Consider the following 15,843-nt stretch of genomic DNA (forward strand, 5'->3'; position numbering starts at 1 on the left):
TACTTCTCTTTTTGAAGAGTTTTGGACTTTCCTCATTAGAGATTCACAGTTCGTTACATTGTCATCGTATGGTACGGTTACGTATTACATTCAATACATAGAAGTTTGTCAAAAATTTAGCTGCTTAATTTATTTCAACATCTAGGACATCACTTCTCACCACCTGACTTGTCTCATAAAAAAGTGCTGTCTTATTAATTATTTAATTAATTAACTTTATTTCCTTCAACAGGGTAAATTCCTCTGGCCCGGTTTCGGTGAAAACTCCCGTGTCCTCGACTGGATCCTACGTCGTTGCGACAACGAGCAGTGCCACACTGAAACACCCCTCGGCTACGTCCCGGCTGAAGGCGACCTCAACGTGAACAACCTCGGAGCCGTCGACATGAAGACTCTCTTCAGTATTCCCAAGGACTTCTGGCTGCAAGAAGCTGATGCCATCGAAAAGTACTTCAAAGAAGAAGTTGGTGCTGACTTGCCGCAAGAAATGATGGACGAACTCAACAAACTCAGGAAGAACGTCCAACAATCTTAAATTATACCAAAGTCTAGTCTTAAGTAATAATTTATAAGAATCGGAATGTAAAAAAAAATATTTGACATATTTTTTCTATTATTATCGAAAAAACATTCCCTAATTATGTATTTTAATTGTTGTAACGTTGATCGTACAATTTCGAATTTGTAAAGTGAAGGTTCTTGAAGATGGCTTCTAATGATGTAGCGAAGAAAAACGAGAAGGCTGTGTTATTTAAGTAAAATAATAATTAATATGTACTATAATATGAAATTTTATGACTTATATGATATTGAATACATACTTTTATGTTAGATAATTTTAAAAATAAAACGTATTATTTAATGAGTAACTTTGAATTTTATTCAAAAGTTTAAAACATCCTCCATGATTCTGCTTATTTCAAAAATTCTAATACAAAATGGCACTTTATTTCATGTGTTTCGCTGAAAATACTCTGACACCGTCTTGGGTGGAAGCTCTGGCGTACTTGGTCAAGAGAGCGTTAACGTTTAACTTCTCTGTTGCATAACATCTAAAAATATAAAGCATATTAGATCAATTTTTCTCACAAATTACTAACTTGTTGTTATGTTGAACATAGACCAAAAATTATGATGTATTTCAAGGCAATACTCACTCAATGTATGGTGAAATCTGGTCAACAGTCCACTTCGCTTTAGTTTGAAACAATATTTTAAAACGCTCATTGATGCCTTCAGGCAAATCGCTTTCAGCAAATCCCCATACAACTTGAGGTGTACTTGATTTGTCTATTAATGCTATTCCTGATAGAAGTGATTCCTAAAACACATGGACCAAGATCCCAGAGCTGCCAGACCTACGTCATTTTAGCAAAGCTGAAACTTTGAGGATTGTTAGTATAAAGGGTCTGTTAAGAGGTATGCACATCCACTACCTTGAAAGCGGGGCCGTTTCTGAGGTAGCGCGGAGTGAAGGTGCGTAAAAAACGACCCAACCCACGTTATAGTAGCAAAGTTGGTTTTCAGATATGTTATTAATGATATTATGTAGAATTAAAATTGACTATTGCCAGACCGTTTCCCGGGGCCATTACTTCTGCCAGACGCCTTAAATGTTATAAAAAAATGAGGTCAACTACGTCATAGTAGCAAGCCTAAATTTTATATATGTTATTAAAGGTACAATTTTAAGACCCCCTGTATGCGGACAGACCATTCCGCAGGGCCCTTCGTCCCCTAGACGCCATTAAACTTTCCCTATGAGTGCGAGAGTAAGAGCATTATTCATACGCATAAATGAAAAACAATTGAATTAAAAAAATAAAAATTGAAAAATTATTGAATACTAACTGACCCGCGCATCTTTGCTTGCGTCACTTAAGAGAGATAGGTCAAAATGTTACATAAACGGGTTATGTAACATTTTTCACTGGTACTCTGCTCCTATTGGTCGTAGCGTGATGATATATAGCTTATAGCTTTTCTCAATAAATAGGCTATCCAACAGTAAAATATTTTTTTATTCGCACCAGTAGTTCCTGAGATTAGCGCGTTCACACAAACAAACAAACTTCTCAGCTTTATAAAATTAGTATAGATTTAAAGTACTTGGAATGTTTAGTAAATAAGTAACATTATTTTGGGGATTTATTTTAAAAATAGATATGGCTTACACTATTCACAAAAATTATGAAAAAAAAATTGTAGTCATTCATCATCATCATCATTATCTGAGCTCTTACTTCCCTCATCAAATTGAATATTTAAATCATCTCCACCATCGTCTTCATTGTTATTTGAATTCTCTGTAAAAAAAATGTAGGTAATGATGTTGAAAACAGTTACAAGTAGGTATATTTAAATAATTTATAGTTAAAATAAAATACCTAATTCGTTTTCAAGTGATTCGCTTACGAAACTTGGCAATTGGTCACCATCAAACCACTTAAAATGATAATGGTTATCCTTTAGAACCCACCCTTTATTTGCTGGGCTTAAAATGCTAGGACGCTTTATATGAGCATTACTTCAGACACCCGCAATATAATTTGCTCGTCGAAATTGTTGAAGCAATTCAGATTTACAAGGAGGTAAATTACTTGCGTCGAATTTTTTAACATTTTGCCGGTGGAATTTCTCATTCACATCGCCGACTGTATACCTACGTGTTAATGAAAAGTTGTAGCCGTGCAGCATCTACATCAATTCAGCTCAGACCATTTAAAATTTTAAAGAAATCGCCAGAATATCAAGAAGCTTTTGTTCAATTCGGAGAAGTTGAATTACACAAGTCGACAAAAAAAATTTTTTTTTTTGAGCCTGTGTTTTAATGAATATTTTCTAATAATATAAATCAAAAAGAAAACAGGAACAACATTAATAGTAAGTTAAGTTTGCTTTTGTACTATATATAATGAAACCTAAATATATGGGGTTTTGGCAGATTTTTTGAAGAGCCGTTGCATTTATGATGCAAAACCAGGGGTAACGGGGCTGGGGGTGTGAAGTGAGTGGTAGCAGACTATCATGGCAGTATGCGCGTGCGCGTTCTTAAGGAAAAACGTATTTTTTTGCGTCTCGGGGTCTAAAAATGGCATCGAAAAAGTGTAAAATCGACGTGGACTCTTTTTGCTACATTTGTGATTAATTTATTAAAGTGAGAGCCAATACAATTTGTTTATCATCAAATAAGAGACTTTGTGAAGCCTATGAAGCTTACTTTAACATGTCAGTACGAAATCAGGATAAAATATGGGCACCTCACTTCTTGTGTAATAACTGCAAAAACACTTTAGAAGGTAAGAAAATACTCCTTTTATTAAATGAACATTTATATGCCTATATACATATTTTTTTAAATATAAATTACATGTGTACATCGTTAATTAATGTTATTAATATTTTTTTCAGCCTGGTACTGAGGAGAGAAAAAAAAGATGAAGTTTGCAGTACCACAAGTATGGAGAGAGCCTACTGATACGTTAAGTTACTATTTTCACACAAGAAAAACCAAAAGTATACATTTCTAAAAAAAAAATTGTATCCTTTTTGTATTTTGTGTTTCTTAATGCCTTATTTCATCATTTTAATTAATAAAAATACATAAATCATAACTTTTTTACTTTTATATATTTATAATTGAATGTGAATAAAGAGCTTTTCCATTAAAATTTATAATTCGTTCTAAAAGCTACAAAAGCAAACTTTATAAGATAAAAATATTATTTCTTTACTTAGTTAGGTATACGTAATCAAAATCAACGGTACAGAACTCAGACTCAAAATTCGTGTTGACCAATGTTATCTATTGATAAAGCGAAGGAACAAAATATATTTGATGTAATTCAAAAATTTATCTGCGAGTTATATAATGTTCCCGGATTAATTGATGTAGATGCTGCACGGCTACAACTTTTCATTAACACGTAGGTATACAGTCGGCGATGTGAATGAGAAATTCCACCGGCAAAATGTTAAAAAATTCGACGCAAGTAATTTACCTCCTTGTAAATCTGAATTGCTTCAACAATTTCGACGAGCAAATTATATTGCGGGTGTCTGAAGTAATGCTCATATAAAGCGTCCTAGCATTTTAAGCCCAGCAAATAAAGGGTGGGTTCTAAAGGATAACCATTATCATTTTAAGTGGTTTGATGGTGACCAATTGCCAAGTTTCGTAAGCGAATCACTTGAAAACGAATTAGGTATTTTATTTTAACTATAAATTATTTAAATATACCTACTTGTAACTGTTTTCAACATCATTACCTACATTTTTTTTACAGAGAATTCAAATAACAATGAAGACGATGGTGGAGATGATTTAAATATTCAATTTGATGAGGGAAGTAAGAGCTCAGATAATGATGATGATGATGAATGACTACAATTTTTTTTTCATAATTTTTGTGAATAGTGTAAGCCATATCTATTTTTAAAATAAATCCCCAACATAATGTTACTTATCTTTCTAAACATTCCAAGTACTTTAAATCTATACTAATTTTATAAAGCTGAGAAGTTTGTTTGTTTGTGTGAACGCGCTAATCTCAGGAACTACTGGTGCGAATAAAAAAATATTTTACTGTTGGATAGCCTATTTATTGAGAAAAGCTATAAGCTATATATCATCACGCTACGACCAATAGGAGCAGAGTACCAGTGAAAAATGTTACATAACCCGTTTATGTAACATTTTGACCTATCTCTCTTAAGTGACGCAAGCAAAGATGCGCGGGTCAGTTAGTATTCAATAATTTTTCAATTTTTATTTTTTTAATTCAATTGTTTTTCATTTATGCGTATGAATAATGCTCTTACTCTCGCACTCATAGGGAAAGTTTAATGGCGTCTAGGGGACGAAGGGCCCTGCGGAATGGTCTGTCCGCATACAGGGGGTCTTAAAATTGTACCTTTAATAACATATATAAAATTTAGGCTTGCTACTATGACGTAGTTGACCTCATTTTTTTATAACATTTAAGGCGTCTGGCAGAAGTAATGGCCCCGGGAAACGGTCTGGCAATAGTCAATTTTAATTCTACATAATATCATTAATAACATATCTGAAAACCAACTTTGCTACTATAACGTGGGTTGGGTCGTTTTTTACGCACCTTCACTCCGCGCTACCTCAGAAACGGCCCCGCTTTCAAGGTAGTGGATGTGCATACCTCTTAACAGACCCTTTATACTAACAATCCTCAAAGTTTCAGCTTTGCTAAAATGACGTAGGTCTGGCAGCTCTGGGATCTTACTCTAACAAGTAACATTATTGCAACACATATTTTTTAAAAGTATAGTAGATAGATTACGATTGCTAGGACACTCAGTTTCTCTCAAGCACATCTGGATAACTTTCCGGATATTTGAAAGAATCGTGCATTTTATTTTTCAAATCCGTAATGAATGGCTTACTGCCTATTATTACAAGAAGAATCAAAGAATTGGCAGTAATAATTAAAAATTCAAGATGCTCATAAATAAATAGGTACTTACATCAGTAACCATTCCTTCAGGTACAGAATCCCTCCAAGCTTGCAAAAACTCCGCTAAATTAAATTTCCCAGCGCTCTTTAACAGCACCCTAGCTAAAAACTTACACACTTTATCCTGTTTATATTCATAATACTGAACACCGTCTTCTAAAATAGATGGAACAGTGTAAAACTTAAACATTGCGGCCAATATCGGAGGTGGAACCAAGTCTTTTAGACTGTCTAGCGTAGTTTCCTTAGATATTCGATCCAGTAACCACGAATTCTCATCTATAAGGTCCAACATGTAAGAAAGAACTCGAAACTCGTAATCGAATTCGAGTAGCCGGTAGTACCCATCGATTTCTACCGCTTGGATTTTATCCAGTTCCTCATTTAACTCAGCTTTGGATGCTTGCACTTGATCAAAAATCGCATCATAGGTAAGCAATTTTGACTTATCTACTGCGTATTCTAACTCCAATCCTTGATACATAGTAGGTTCTAGGATTTTACGTAGCTTAGATAACCTAGGCTTGCAAGGTTTCAGTTCGTAATAAGTAAAAAATGTATTGACTACATCTTTGTGTTCTATTTTCCTTGGCGGTTTCGCTCCTTCATCAGATTCAGTAGATTTGTTCAGACTTGTGTTAGATTTGTCGAAAGACGTGTCAGAGTCGCACTCCATAGAATTGTTGTTGATCGTTTCATCGAGGCCTGTTGAAGCCGCGAATAATAACTCTGGTACTAACATGAGGCTGTTGGATGTTTCTGCTTCTTTCACATCGTAAGTTTTGTTACTTGTGCATAGTACTACGTTTTCGTCAGGATCTCCTAAAAGGTAGAAAATATTGCATCAAAAATGGAAACTAATAAATAAGATCCGAAATTGTTTTCATTCTCAATTGGATTGAAACGTGTTTAATTAAAAATTAAATTACCCACCTTTAAATATAAGTTCGTTCCCTGCTTCTATTTGTTTTAAAAGATTATCATCTAATAACATTAGCCTTAAGTTATCATTGTGCTTCTCTGGTTCAGGGAACCTCAGAACTTGTGTAACTTCGGTCAACTCTGACTCATGTAACTTGGCAATTTTTATTATTTTCCTCACTTCTTCCGGGGTTCTCATTTCGCTGTAACAAAAACTAACAGTTAAGTCTACATTTTTAATTAAAGTTTTTTTTTGTTTAGCTTGTGGCGATCCTAGCATTCTGCCTAATGCCGCCAATTACACAATATTGAATAGTTATTCTAAATGTAAATATTTACGCTGGCAACAATATCATATTTTTTCTTTACTCTATGCTCCGTTTTGACATTGGCATTTCGATAAAGTTCGATTTCTGTAAATCCGCTGCGTGATTTTCGAATCACGTTTTAGTTTTTAGATTAGTGAAAATAGTGATAAAACAGCCAAAATGTCTCTTTTTGGTGATATACTGTCTATAAATAAGAATGAGGAGAAGCCTAATCAGGCGTCAGCTGGTCTTTCTCCATATTTGAACTTCGATCCTCATTACATACCTAAAATGCAGCCTGAATTCTTGTACCCTGATGATAGCCACATGGCATCGACTGCCAGAAGGTCAAACGTAGCTCTGCCCATTATCGGAATGTCCTTTATGACCGGATCAGGTAAAAAGATGATGAAATTTTAATATAACCTCTAAACCGCTAATGATTTTTACATAACACTGCGTAACAATAAATACTGTATGAAATATATATGCGCAATTACTTGAAGTATGCTTAGTCAAAAATGTAGTAATTTTTCAATGTATTCAAATCTTATTGGTAATCAAACAATATTAATCATAGGTGCTAATAATGGGCACCCAGCCAAATTTTAAATGCAAATAATTAAACACTTATGTATTTTAAATACCGAATAGATATATTCTTTCAACCTTAGATATCTATTGAGATGCAATTTTAATTACCTATATCACAAACAAAGCTTCACTCATTAAATGATATCTACATTGGTTCTAAAATATTGGCATTATACATAGGAACCTAATAAGTAGTCTTATTGGATCACAAGAAATGAGGTTCTAATTTAATAAAATTACACATTTAGAATGTAACTAAGCAACAAACACTTGTATGTATTTATTTTTGATCTTAGTTGTTAGAAATCTAACAACAGTATAGTTTTTGTTGTATTTTAAGATAATATATAATAGAATTTTGTATCTGTTTCCAGGCTTGGGGGGTATGGCAGGTTTATACAAAGGTTTAAGAGCAACCACACTAGCAGGCCAGACAGGCAAAGTTCGACGAACACAAGTTATCAACTATGTAATGAAACAAGGTTAGTTTATCAATGAATATTGACTATAGTTAAGTTGCTATATCACATAATAGTACTCCAATTTGCAAACCCAATAATATATATTATCATGAATTTATATCATCTTTGTATGGCATTCATATATTAGGTTTTAAACAAGACAGGTGTTGTTTTCAACAAATGATCAACTTATTTCCACAGTCTACACAATACTAAAATCCATTCTCTAACTTTCAGGAACAAACACAGGCTGCACCCTAGGCATCATTGCATCATTCTACTCCTGCATCGCTCTCGGCGTCACATGGCTCCGTGACAAGGAAGACACGGGCAACACCTTCATAGCGGCCACAACCACTGGCATTATTTACAAGAGCACATCTGGCCTTCGTTCCATGGGCCTCGGTGCCGCTGTAGGCCTCACCCTAGCTGGAGTTTACACACTCATTACAGACAACGACAACATATGGAGCAAAGCGAAATATAATAGATTGTGATCAACCCGCCTATAGCTGTAAATAGAGTTATGTTAGATTTTTGTTATGGAAAAACGCCAAAGGATCTTCAGTGTGTAGGGGGACTTATTTATGCCCATGTACCCTGCAACTATTAGATTTAATGCATATTGTTATCCATAAACTTTGTTATTTATTCGCTTGCCTTGACTAGTCTCTATCACGGTTGTATCTTTCTTTCCGTATAAATATTTATTAGACATGTATAATATTGATTATTGTACCATGAGGTACTGGAATAAAAGCTATGATGGAATTTGTGGGATTATATGACGGAATTGTCATAAATTGTATGTAATAAAATTTTGAATGGGTTGGTGGGATTTGAGGGTAGTCTGACTTGAGCAAGTTATTTAATTCATAGTAAATTGGTACTGTAAAGGAAAGGTTTTTCATCTCACTTGCTGATATAATATTATACTATTGTTTGTATAGTAGTGAAGATTCTGTTATAATAACGAATTATAAAACTAGACATTTTTGAACTATGCCAATAGGGTAATAAGGTTTTATAAGATTAGTCTAATGTCTAACGAAAACCATTACCAATAAATATACTCAATAACTTGAAGCTGTATGTAACCATACTTCAAATATTAGTACATTTTGTTCCTACACGGTTTATGGATAGCACGCGCCTGCATACAACATTATACCCGCCTTGTCGTATCAGGAGCACGCAGCGTTAATAAAAACAAGTTATTTGAAAAATATGTTTATTTTATTTACCATACATTGTGTTACATACACAGTGCATTTTGTACATATTGTATTTACAAAGTGGCGAAAACGATGGGATATGTTTAACTAGTGGAAACTGCGAAAGAAAGGACGTAAATACACATAAACAGAGAATGTCATATTAGCAAACTTTACGCGCGCATTTTTTCCCGCGCGAATACAAGATTTACGCGGAAAATGTGCGCTCGTAAAAGTAGCGTAGGCCGGTACGAGTTTGCGTGAAACGAATCGTAATTTGGTACAGATTTGTTATGCGCCGCGGTAAACTTCGGATGGGATTTTCCCACCGATTCAATGTATGTTTCGGTGAGAATAAACCTCTATAAATGATGAAAATAAGCATCTTATGTCTACTTTCTACACCTTTTCTATTAATTAGTATTCGAAGTTCATATTCGAAAGTAACCGGTGTTTGTTCAGGGCTCATTACCTTACACAGAAAAACAAACATTCTTTTAAACAAGTGAACCGAAGAACACCGAGGCACATAAAACACAAATACCATTTCACAGACTTCTTCATAAAACGTCCTACTACTTGACAATATTTATCAACATATTGATAGCAGATCTTTATCCCTATCAAGTGACAAATTGGACACAGATAAGTCTACTCCAGCAGATTTTGCAGCTAATAGGTTAATCACAGAAGCAGGTTACCCAGTGATCTAGTAAGTACAGTAACTCGACCCGGCCTTGACATTATCTGCCAAAACTACGCCCTCACACATTGAGCAAACAGGCCGTATAACAATGTAGTTAAAATAACTAGTTACAGCCGCAGTAAGAACGCGTTTCTCTCATCTCAAGGTATGTCCTTGGATCTTTCGTTCACTTACGCGACGACATGCGAACTTGACCTCACTTATTTTTAAAGAGACAACTGCCAGTTGTATTGCCTTTACTAGACAGTGTAAAGATGGATCGTTCCTCATTAAATTACCCATAAGTTCAAGGTATTCGAGTTCTTACTAAAGCTGCAAGCCAGTATTTACAAAAATAAAATTACAATGCCTTAGCGTCCAATAAAAACAAAAACTTTTGGCACCCAATTATTTACAAATATTTGCGAAAACATTTTCATACATTGTTTAAATTCAATAGCGTAAAAATATTAAATTTTATTTCCGGGTAGTTTGAGAAATTCAATCACGCGATTGGCCAATATTAGTTTTACGACTTGAAGTCGTTGTCTTAGATTGGCCTGATTGAATACAATAAGCTCAAGTTTATTGTTGAAAACTACCGGGAAATATTTCGTTCATATATTTTTGCATCTACATAACATTTTGATTTGTAAAGCTAATATCCAGGGGGTAAATATAAGATGATCAATCGGGAACGTTCGTTAGATCGTAGTAATTAAACGGTAGTTAACCGTGAGATCGACATAATTAATAAATTGAGGAAGACACTCAATTTGCTCCAATTAATCCTGCATGAAGGGATCTGGAACAAAATCTAGCTCTTGCAAGGAATATACTACTTTTCGCTACAACACTCAAGCTTTCGTGTACTACAATCGACTAAAGTTTTATTAGAGGTATTTGTTTTTACATTAGTATTATTAGTTTGATCAAATAGTAGATAATGTTCAAAGCGCCCTCAATAAACATGTCCGATAACGTAAAACATAGGACTACTATCATAAAACAGCTATCACTTATGTAGGTGGCTTGAAAATGCCATTATCTTATGTGCATCATTCAATGCAGCAAAACGTTTATTCAGAACGAAAGAATGTAAACAAATGAATTCTTCTCAACCCAACGAACGTCGGCATCGATTGATCAATCGCATAGCATAACAATTGATAGACACATCTTACAAGCGTTGTTCTTACAAGATTGAGGTCTTGATAAAATACGTTAGAAAAAATCCTTTAAGCGATAACAATCCATTTATCTTATTCTTTACTTAACTATAAAACAACACAACCGTTGTTAGTAGCAGTTATGAAATAAATACAAGTACTTTATACAAATGGATGGACTTTTGTATAAATATATGAGTTCGATTGATAAGTGGCCTGGGTGTGTCAATATTTAATTTAGTTAATGGCGTCGGTGTATTAATTCAAGTGCAATAAGCGCGAGTCCACTCTATTTGTTGCCACTCGCTGCAAAGCTGACAAATATCGATCATTAACCATGCACTATAATAGAGTAGGTTGGGAAATACGTAATTCTTGTTGTTAAAAATATAACCCGTAGACAATGCTTGCATTAATTTTAGTTGATAGTGATTACGCGACCAATAAGGCAATACATTTTATTTATATTGGTATGTAATATTGCGCACATTTATAAGGAGATCATCCAAATAACAAAATGACTTACAAAGTTCCCAAGCTTTCATTAAAAAAGCTATATCACGAACCAATCAGCCTGAAATGCCGTAACAATTCGCTTCCTAAGCATCTCAATAATTCATTAGAGCGTGACTAAAACAGATAACTGAATATGTTCCCACGATTTTTAATAAACAATGGCCTCCATTTTAACATTGACACACGCAAAACTCCAGTTACAATACACAGACAGACATACAGAGATTCTAAACATATACATTTTAGTAATATAGTTTACGAAAATATATTTAACACATACTTATACTATACTTAGCAAAGTACACAAAGGAGGACTAATTACTTAATTTTAAGTAGTTAGGTTGTATGCAGTAATGGCATTGCTTAAATATTAATGTTCTTTTTAACAAGGTCAGCGTGGCCAGGTGTTACACAAAATATCGACGTCAGATTGTCTCAATTTGTCGGCTACGCATGGGAGGTACGGTTAAAATTGGGTAGTTGACTGGGTTAACGAAAAATTATTAAACTTGTACTCGTAAAAGATTCATCTAAAATGCTGAGGCTATGTAAATTTTAGGTATTATTTAAAAATTGTAGTTAATTAAGTTTTACAGACTGAAACATTTTATTAAGCACTCATTTGATACCAACGGAAAATACGATACTTAGTGACGTCACTACACCGTATTTCAATACTAAAATGTGTTTTTGACATTCCATAAAGAGTATCTGATTTGACTGGTAGTCAACTACCCTATTACCTAACGTAACGGGTGATGCATCAAATATATTTGTATTAAACAGAACTTAAAAGTTGATTCACCCGCATAAGTGCTATGACTCAACTATGTCAGGCCGATTCAAATCAGACAATAACAAAATTGTTTCCCCATAAACTATTGAACAGTCCATACATTAGCCTGACTAATTTACAGCATTAAATTATAGTAAAAACCCATTAGATTTGATAATTTTGGACATTTTATAGCCATCGCAATTTTAAACGCTCCATACAAATGAAACGCACACTTAAGGAACATCTTAAATTGATTATAATGTAAGATAACATCTAACAAACATGTCTGTCGACCTACAAGATAAAATTAACTATAAGTTTTATCACTACGCTATTTACAACACCTATATTATTATAATCGACGTAGTTTCATAATATCATATCGTTATCTCCCAGACACACTCCACCAGGGCGTAGCGAGCGAGGTTTTGAAAATCATAAAATTTAATTATTATGCGCATTTATGGCCGTTTATTGTACATCGAATATTTTAGTCACGGTTACGCTTGTTTGATATTTGAGTTTGTACAACAGGTACCTGTATAACCTGGCAGTTTATCTATTCAATAGCGTTTAAACTCATATAAAAAACGCTATAGATTAGATACTAGATTAACTACCGCTAAACGTACTCAGAAAGCGGGCATAAGGCATTGTCGAACTAAACTCAAATCTGTTGCGTATGTTTAAGTTTGCCGATGGCATCTCCCCCTTTTGATCTCGCCTCCCCGTTCTCGTCTAATTTGTACTGCCGATAACGCGTAACGTCTTCAAGCAATCGGCAAATATCCTTACGAGATACTATACCTAAATATTTTCGCGCTTACTGACATTTTGTCTAAGCCTTTTTATCAATTTAAAAACTTTCTATTATAAGAGTAAACATAAAATAGTCGGAGTAAATATTTGTACATCAATTTTGACTAATAGTTGCTTTCGAATAAAGGGCAAGAACGATTTGAAAAACCATAAGAAATATCATGTGAATTCGCGCAGTTTTCCCTTTAATAACTTGGACGTTTCCAACAAGAATATTATGTGCAATAACCCGAAATTAACCCAGATCAGTCATTCCTAATACAGGACATTTGTAACTACATACTATAATAATTATAACTAAACTTATTTTATAATATCAGTATGTGTGTATGGAAGCATCGTCAAAACAATTTGGTCACGCTTGTTTATTACTTAATAAAATTAATTCCCGACTAATTAATTAGTATCCCTAACTCTACAAGGAAAATTTAATATATTGCGGAAAGAGGTCTATTTTAATAATGACTAATATCTTCAATGAATTGCCCGCTATTATTGATCTAAACCAGAACGAAACGGCAAAAACAACGACATTAAAATCTACGTTATAACATGGAGTCGTAAACAATCAAATAACTAATTGATATTTGCAACGCTTTTCGCAATCGACGGCTAATGCGTAAAAACTATTGCATATTGGGTAAAACTAACACATTTCACATACAAATGATAGAGTGACCATATCTTAACTTCTTGATTTGATTTTTGCAGTCATCGCTGCATCCTCGCAAGCTTGAGGCGCAGCAGTGCTTCTGTCACGTAGCTACGTTCAGTATCGACTTCATATCCTCCGGTAATACGCAGTTGAGATCTTCCAAACGTCGCGCCAACAACGTCCTCGTGTTATCTGCTACAGGAGGATTACTCTTCAACACTTCTCTCAGTTTCAAAACCATATCCACAATTTCAACTTCTTTCTTTCCAATAGACCACTTCTTCAGATCACTCTCAGCTAATGCTTCTAGTTGTAGGGCATGCAGTTTATTTGTCAAGTTACTATGCCTTTCATGGAACCATGCACCAAAGTTTGGTGTCCTGAAAAAGTTCCTGTACAGTCCAATCCAATCACCTTTTATCCCTGTTGTCAACTGAGGCCCAGATTGCTGTAAAGTAGCGAAGAAATCTTCTGGATTGAAAGGATTTGGCACTGGTGGTGCTCTGAACGGTGATATGTTCTTTTGTAGAGGCATCAGAGAAGCCATGTATCTTTCTAAAGGAATCATGAAACTTTGTGTTAGTTCAAGTAAATGCCGCTTCACCATTGCTGTTTGAACCTCAGATGGACGGTCTGTCCTGATGCCATTGTGTAGTTTCTTAATAATTGACTTATCCTTTTCCAGAAAAGCCTTGTATTGAGTATATACCCCTGGAGCTGTGTCTAAAAGCTTCATATTGCCAACTTTCCTTAATTTTGTTTTTATTGAAGTTGAATCACCCAACTTGATAGTGTGTGGCCAGTGTTGCAATGTTTTTGTAAAGAATGGATTGGTCACGCCCAGTATCACACAAGGTGGATTAAATTGTTTCCTCGTGAACTCTTTGAATTCACTGTCATGAATTGTGAAATATGGTCTATATTCAGCTGCATATGGCAATGGCTGTATGAGGTATGTCAGTGCTTGAACTAACGCTGAGCATTCAGTTGGTGAGCTGGCCATTACAACAATGGGCTCGGCTGTCAATACTAGTTCCCATAATAAATGCAGGTGAGAAATAACACTTGATAATACATCAAAAACATTCACATCCTGTATTGATGCTAATATATGAGGTACATTGGGCGAATGCACTTGTTTTGCTATGTCTGACCGAGTAATCTTTCCGGTCTGTTGATTAGGAATGTATGATTGAAATACTGTACCAAGCACAGGTAATAAAACATTCTGACCGGCGTCTAGTGAAGGCCACCTGTTTATATCGTGACAGGCCGCCTCTAGACTCCTTTCTCCCTCCTCGAAATGTTTAGGAGCTATCAACTGAATAACTTTATAAAACAAGTTAATGAATGGTAGTCTGGTGAGTAAGATTATACTCTTCTGGAAATAGCCTCGCGGCAGGGACGGGTCCTTGACTTGTCGGAAGTACACGAAGCCCCAGTAGTGCGTGGAATCGGCACGCAGGGTCGGCACACTGTCGTCATTGTACAGTAATTGTTGACGCGTGAGTCCCGCCCTTGAACGCAGCCGCACGTGGAACTGAGTGTCTCCCATACATCCCGAGTTAGAATCCGGGAAGGCTAAGTAACAAATATTACACTTTTCTTGATCAGTCAGTTTAACATCAGGGGGGTACACACTCTCCATAGCCTGTCCGAGCTCCAAATCGAACGTTACCACACAAATGCAGTGCAGCCAGTCGGAAAACCTGCTCCATTTCGTTTGGAATTCGAGTTCTGCCGCGGGCACGTCTCTGTCCTCGTAATTTTGCAATCCACAAGCCATGGTATAATGCAATTATCCGAAACACATCCCGAAACGCAAAAATCTATTCACTTTTATTGATTAACACGACTTTAGCTCTATGTTATCATTGTTTATTACGATGAAACGAGTTTATACACATTTTTTTAATATTAAAAACGACGAAAACAACGGAGCGCACAGAAGTCGTCCATACAACAGCTGTTTTGCACAATATGGCCGCTGGCGCCAAAACAAAACTTTCCCAACATTAAAGTTGAAATTACGATGAAAAATTACATAAACTGTTATTTTATTACTACACACACTTACCCAGGATCCATTATTTTCAATTTATCAGTACAACACTTTGTAAAATACACTGTATTTTTTATAAATCGGCAAAAAAACAATTTCCCTTTTCAAGCTATATTTGTAACATTTCGTTTTACGCAGAGAAGTTGGTTTAATTTCTACATTACGTTTAGTT

At 35.0% G+C, this 15,843-nt stretch overlaps 4 protein-coding genes across 5 annotated transcripts in view; 2 read left to right on the top strand and 2 right to left on the bottom strand.

Moving 5' to 3' along the window:
• LOC142982921 (phosphoenolpyruvate carboxykinase [GTP]-like) overlaps window positions 1-869 on the top strand; it is a 41,248-nt gene extending 40,379 nt beyond the window's left edge. For both annotated transcript variants that reach the window (XM_076129656.1, XM_076129655.1), the window contains one exon: window positions 233-869. In XM_076129656.1, the coding sequence (XP_075985771.1) occupies window positions 233-535 (303 nt within the window). In that variant the 3' untranslated portion in view covers window positions 536-869. The remainder of the gene's footprint in view (window positions 1-232) is intronic.
• LOC142982922 (sister chromatid cohesion protein DCC1) lies at window positions 861-15,809 on the bottom strand. Its single transcript, XM_076129657.1, has 5 exons — window positions 15,687-15,809; window positions 6,423-6,613; window positions 5,500-6,311; window positions 1,158-1,321; window positions 861-1,052 (listed from the first exon to the last, which is right to left on the bottom strand). Exons 1-5 carry the CDS (start codon window positions 15,695-15,697, stop codon window positions 947-949), a joined length of 1,284 nt encoding a protein of 427 aa, XP_075985772.1. The 5' UTR covers window positions 15,698-15,809; the 3' UTR covers window positions 861-946.
• Tim23 (translocase of inner mitochondrial membrane 23) lies at window positions 6,789-8,999 on the top strand. The gene is made up of 3 exons (XM_076129046.1): window positions 6,789-7,115; window positions 7,687-7,794; window positions 8,011-8,999. Exons 1-3 carry the CDS (start codon window positions 6,899-6,901, stop codon window positions 8,268-8,270), a joined length of 585 nt encoding a protein of 194 aa, XP_075985161.1. The 5' UTR covers window positions 6,789-6,898; the 3' UTR covers window positions 8,271-8,999.
• On the bottom strand, window positions 11,134-15,574 carry LOC142982523 (protein DENND6A). The gene has a single exon (XM_076129045.1). It carries the CDS (start codon window positions 15,393-15,395, stop codon window positions 13,710-13,712), a length of 1,686 nt encoding a protein of 561 aa, XP_075985160.1. The 5' UTR covers window positions 15,396-15,574; the 3' UTR covers window positions 11,134-13,709.
• Window positions 15,810-15,843: the final 34 nt, after the last annotated feature.

Source organism: Anticarsia gemmatalis, chromosome 22 (genome assembly GCF_050436995.1).
Source record: "Anticarsia gemmatalis isolate Benzon Research Colony breed Stoneville strain chromosome 22, ilAntGemm2 primary, whole genome shotgun sequence".
NCBI classification, from domain to species: domain Eukaryota; kingdom Metazoa; phylum Arthropoda; class Insecta; order Lepidoptera; family Erebidae; genus Anticarsia; species Anticarsia gemmatalis.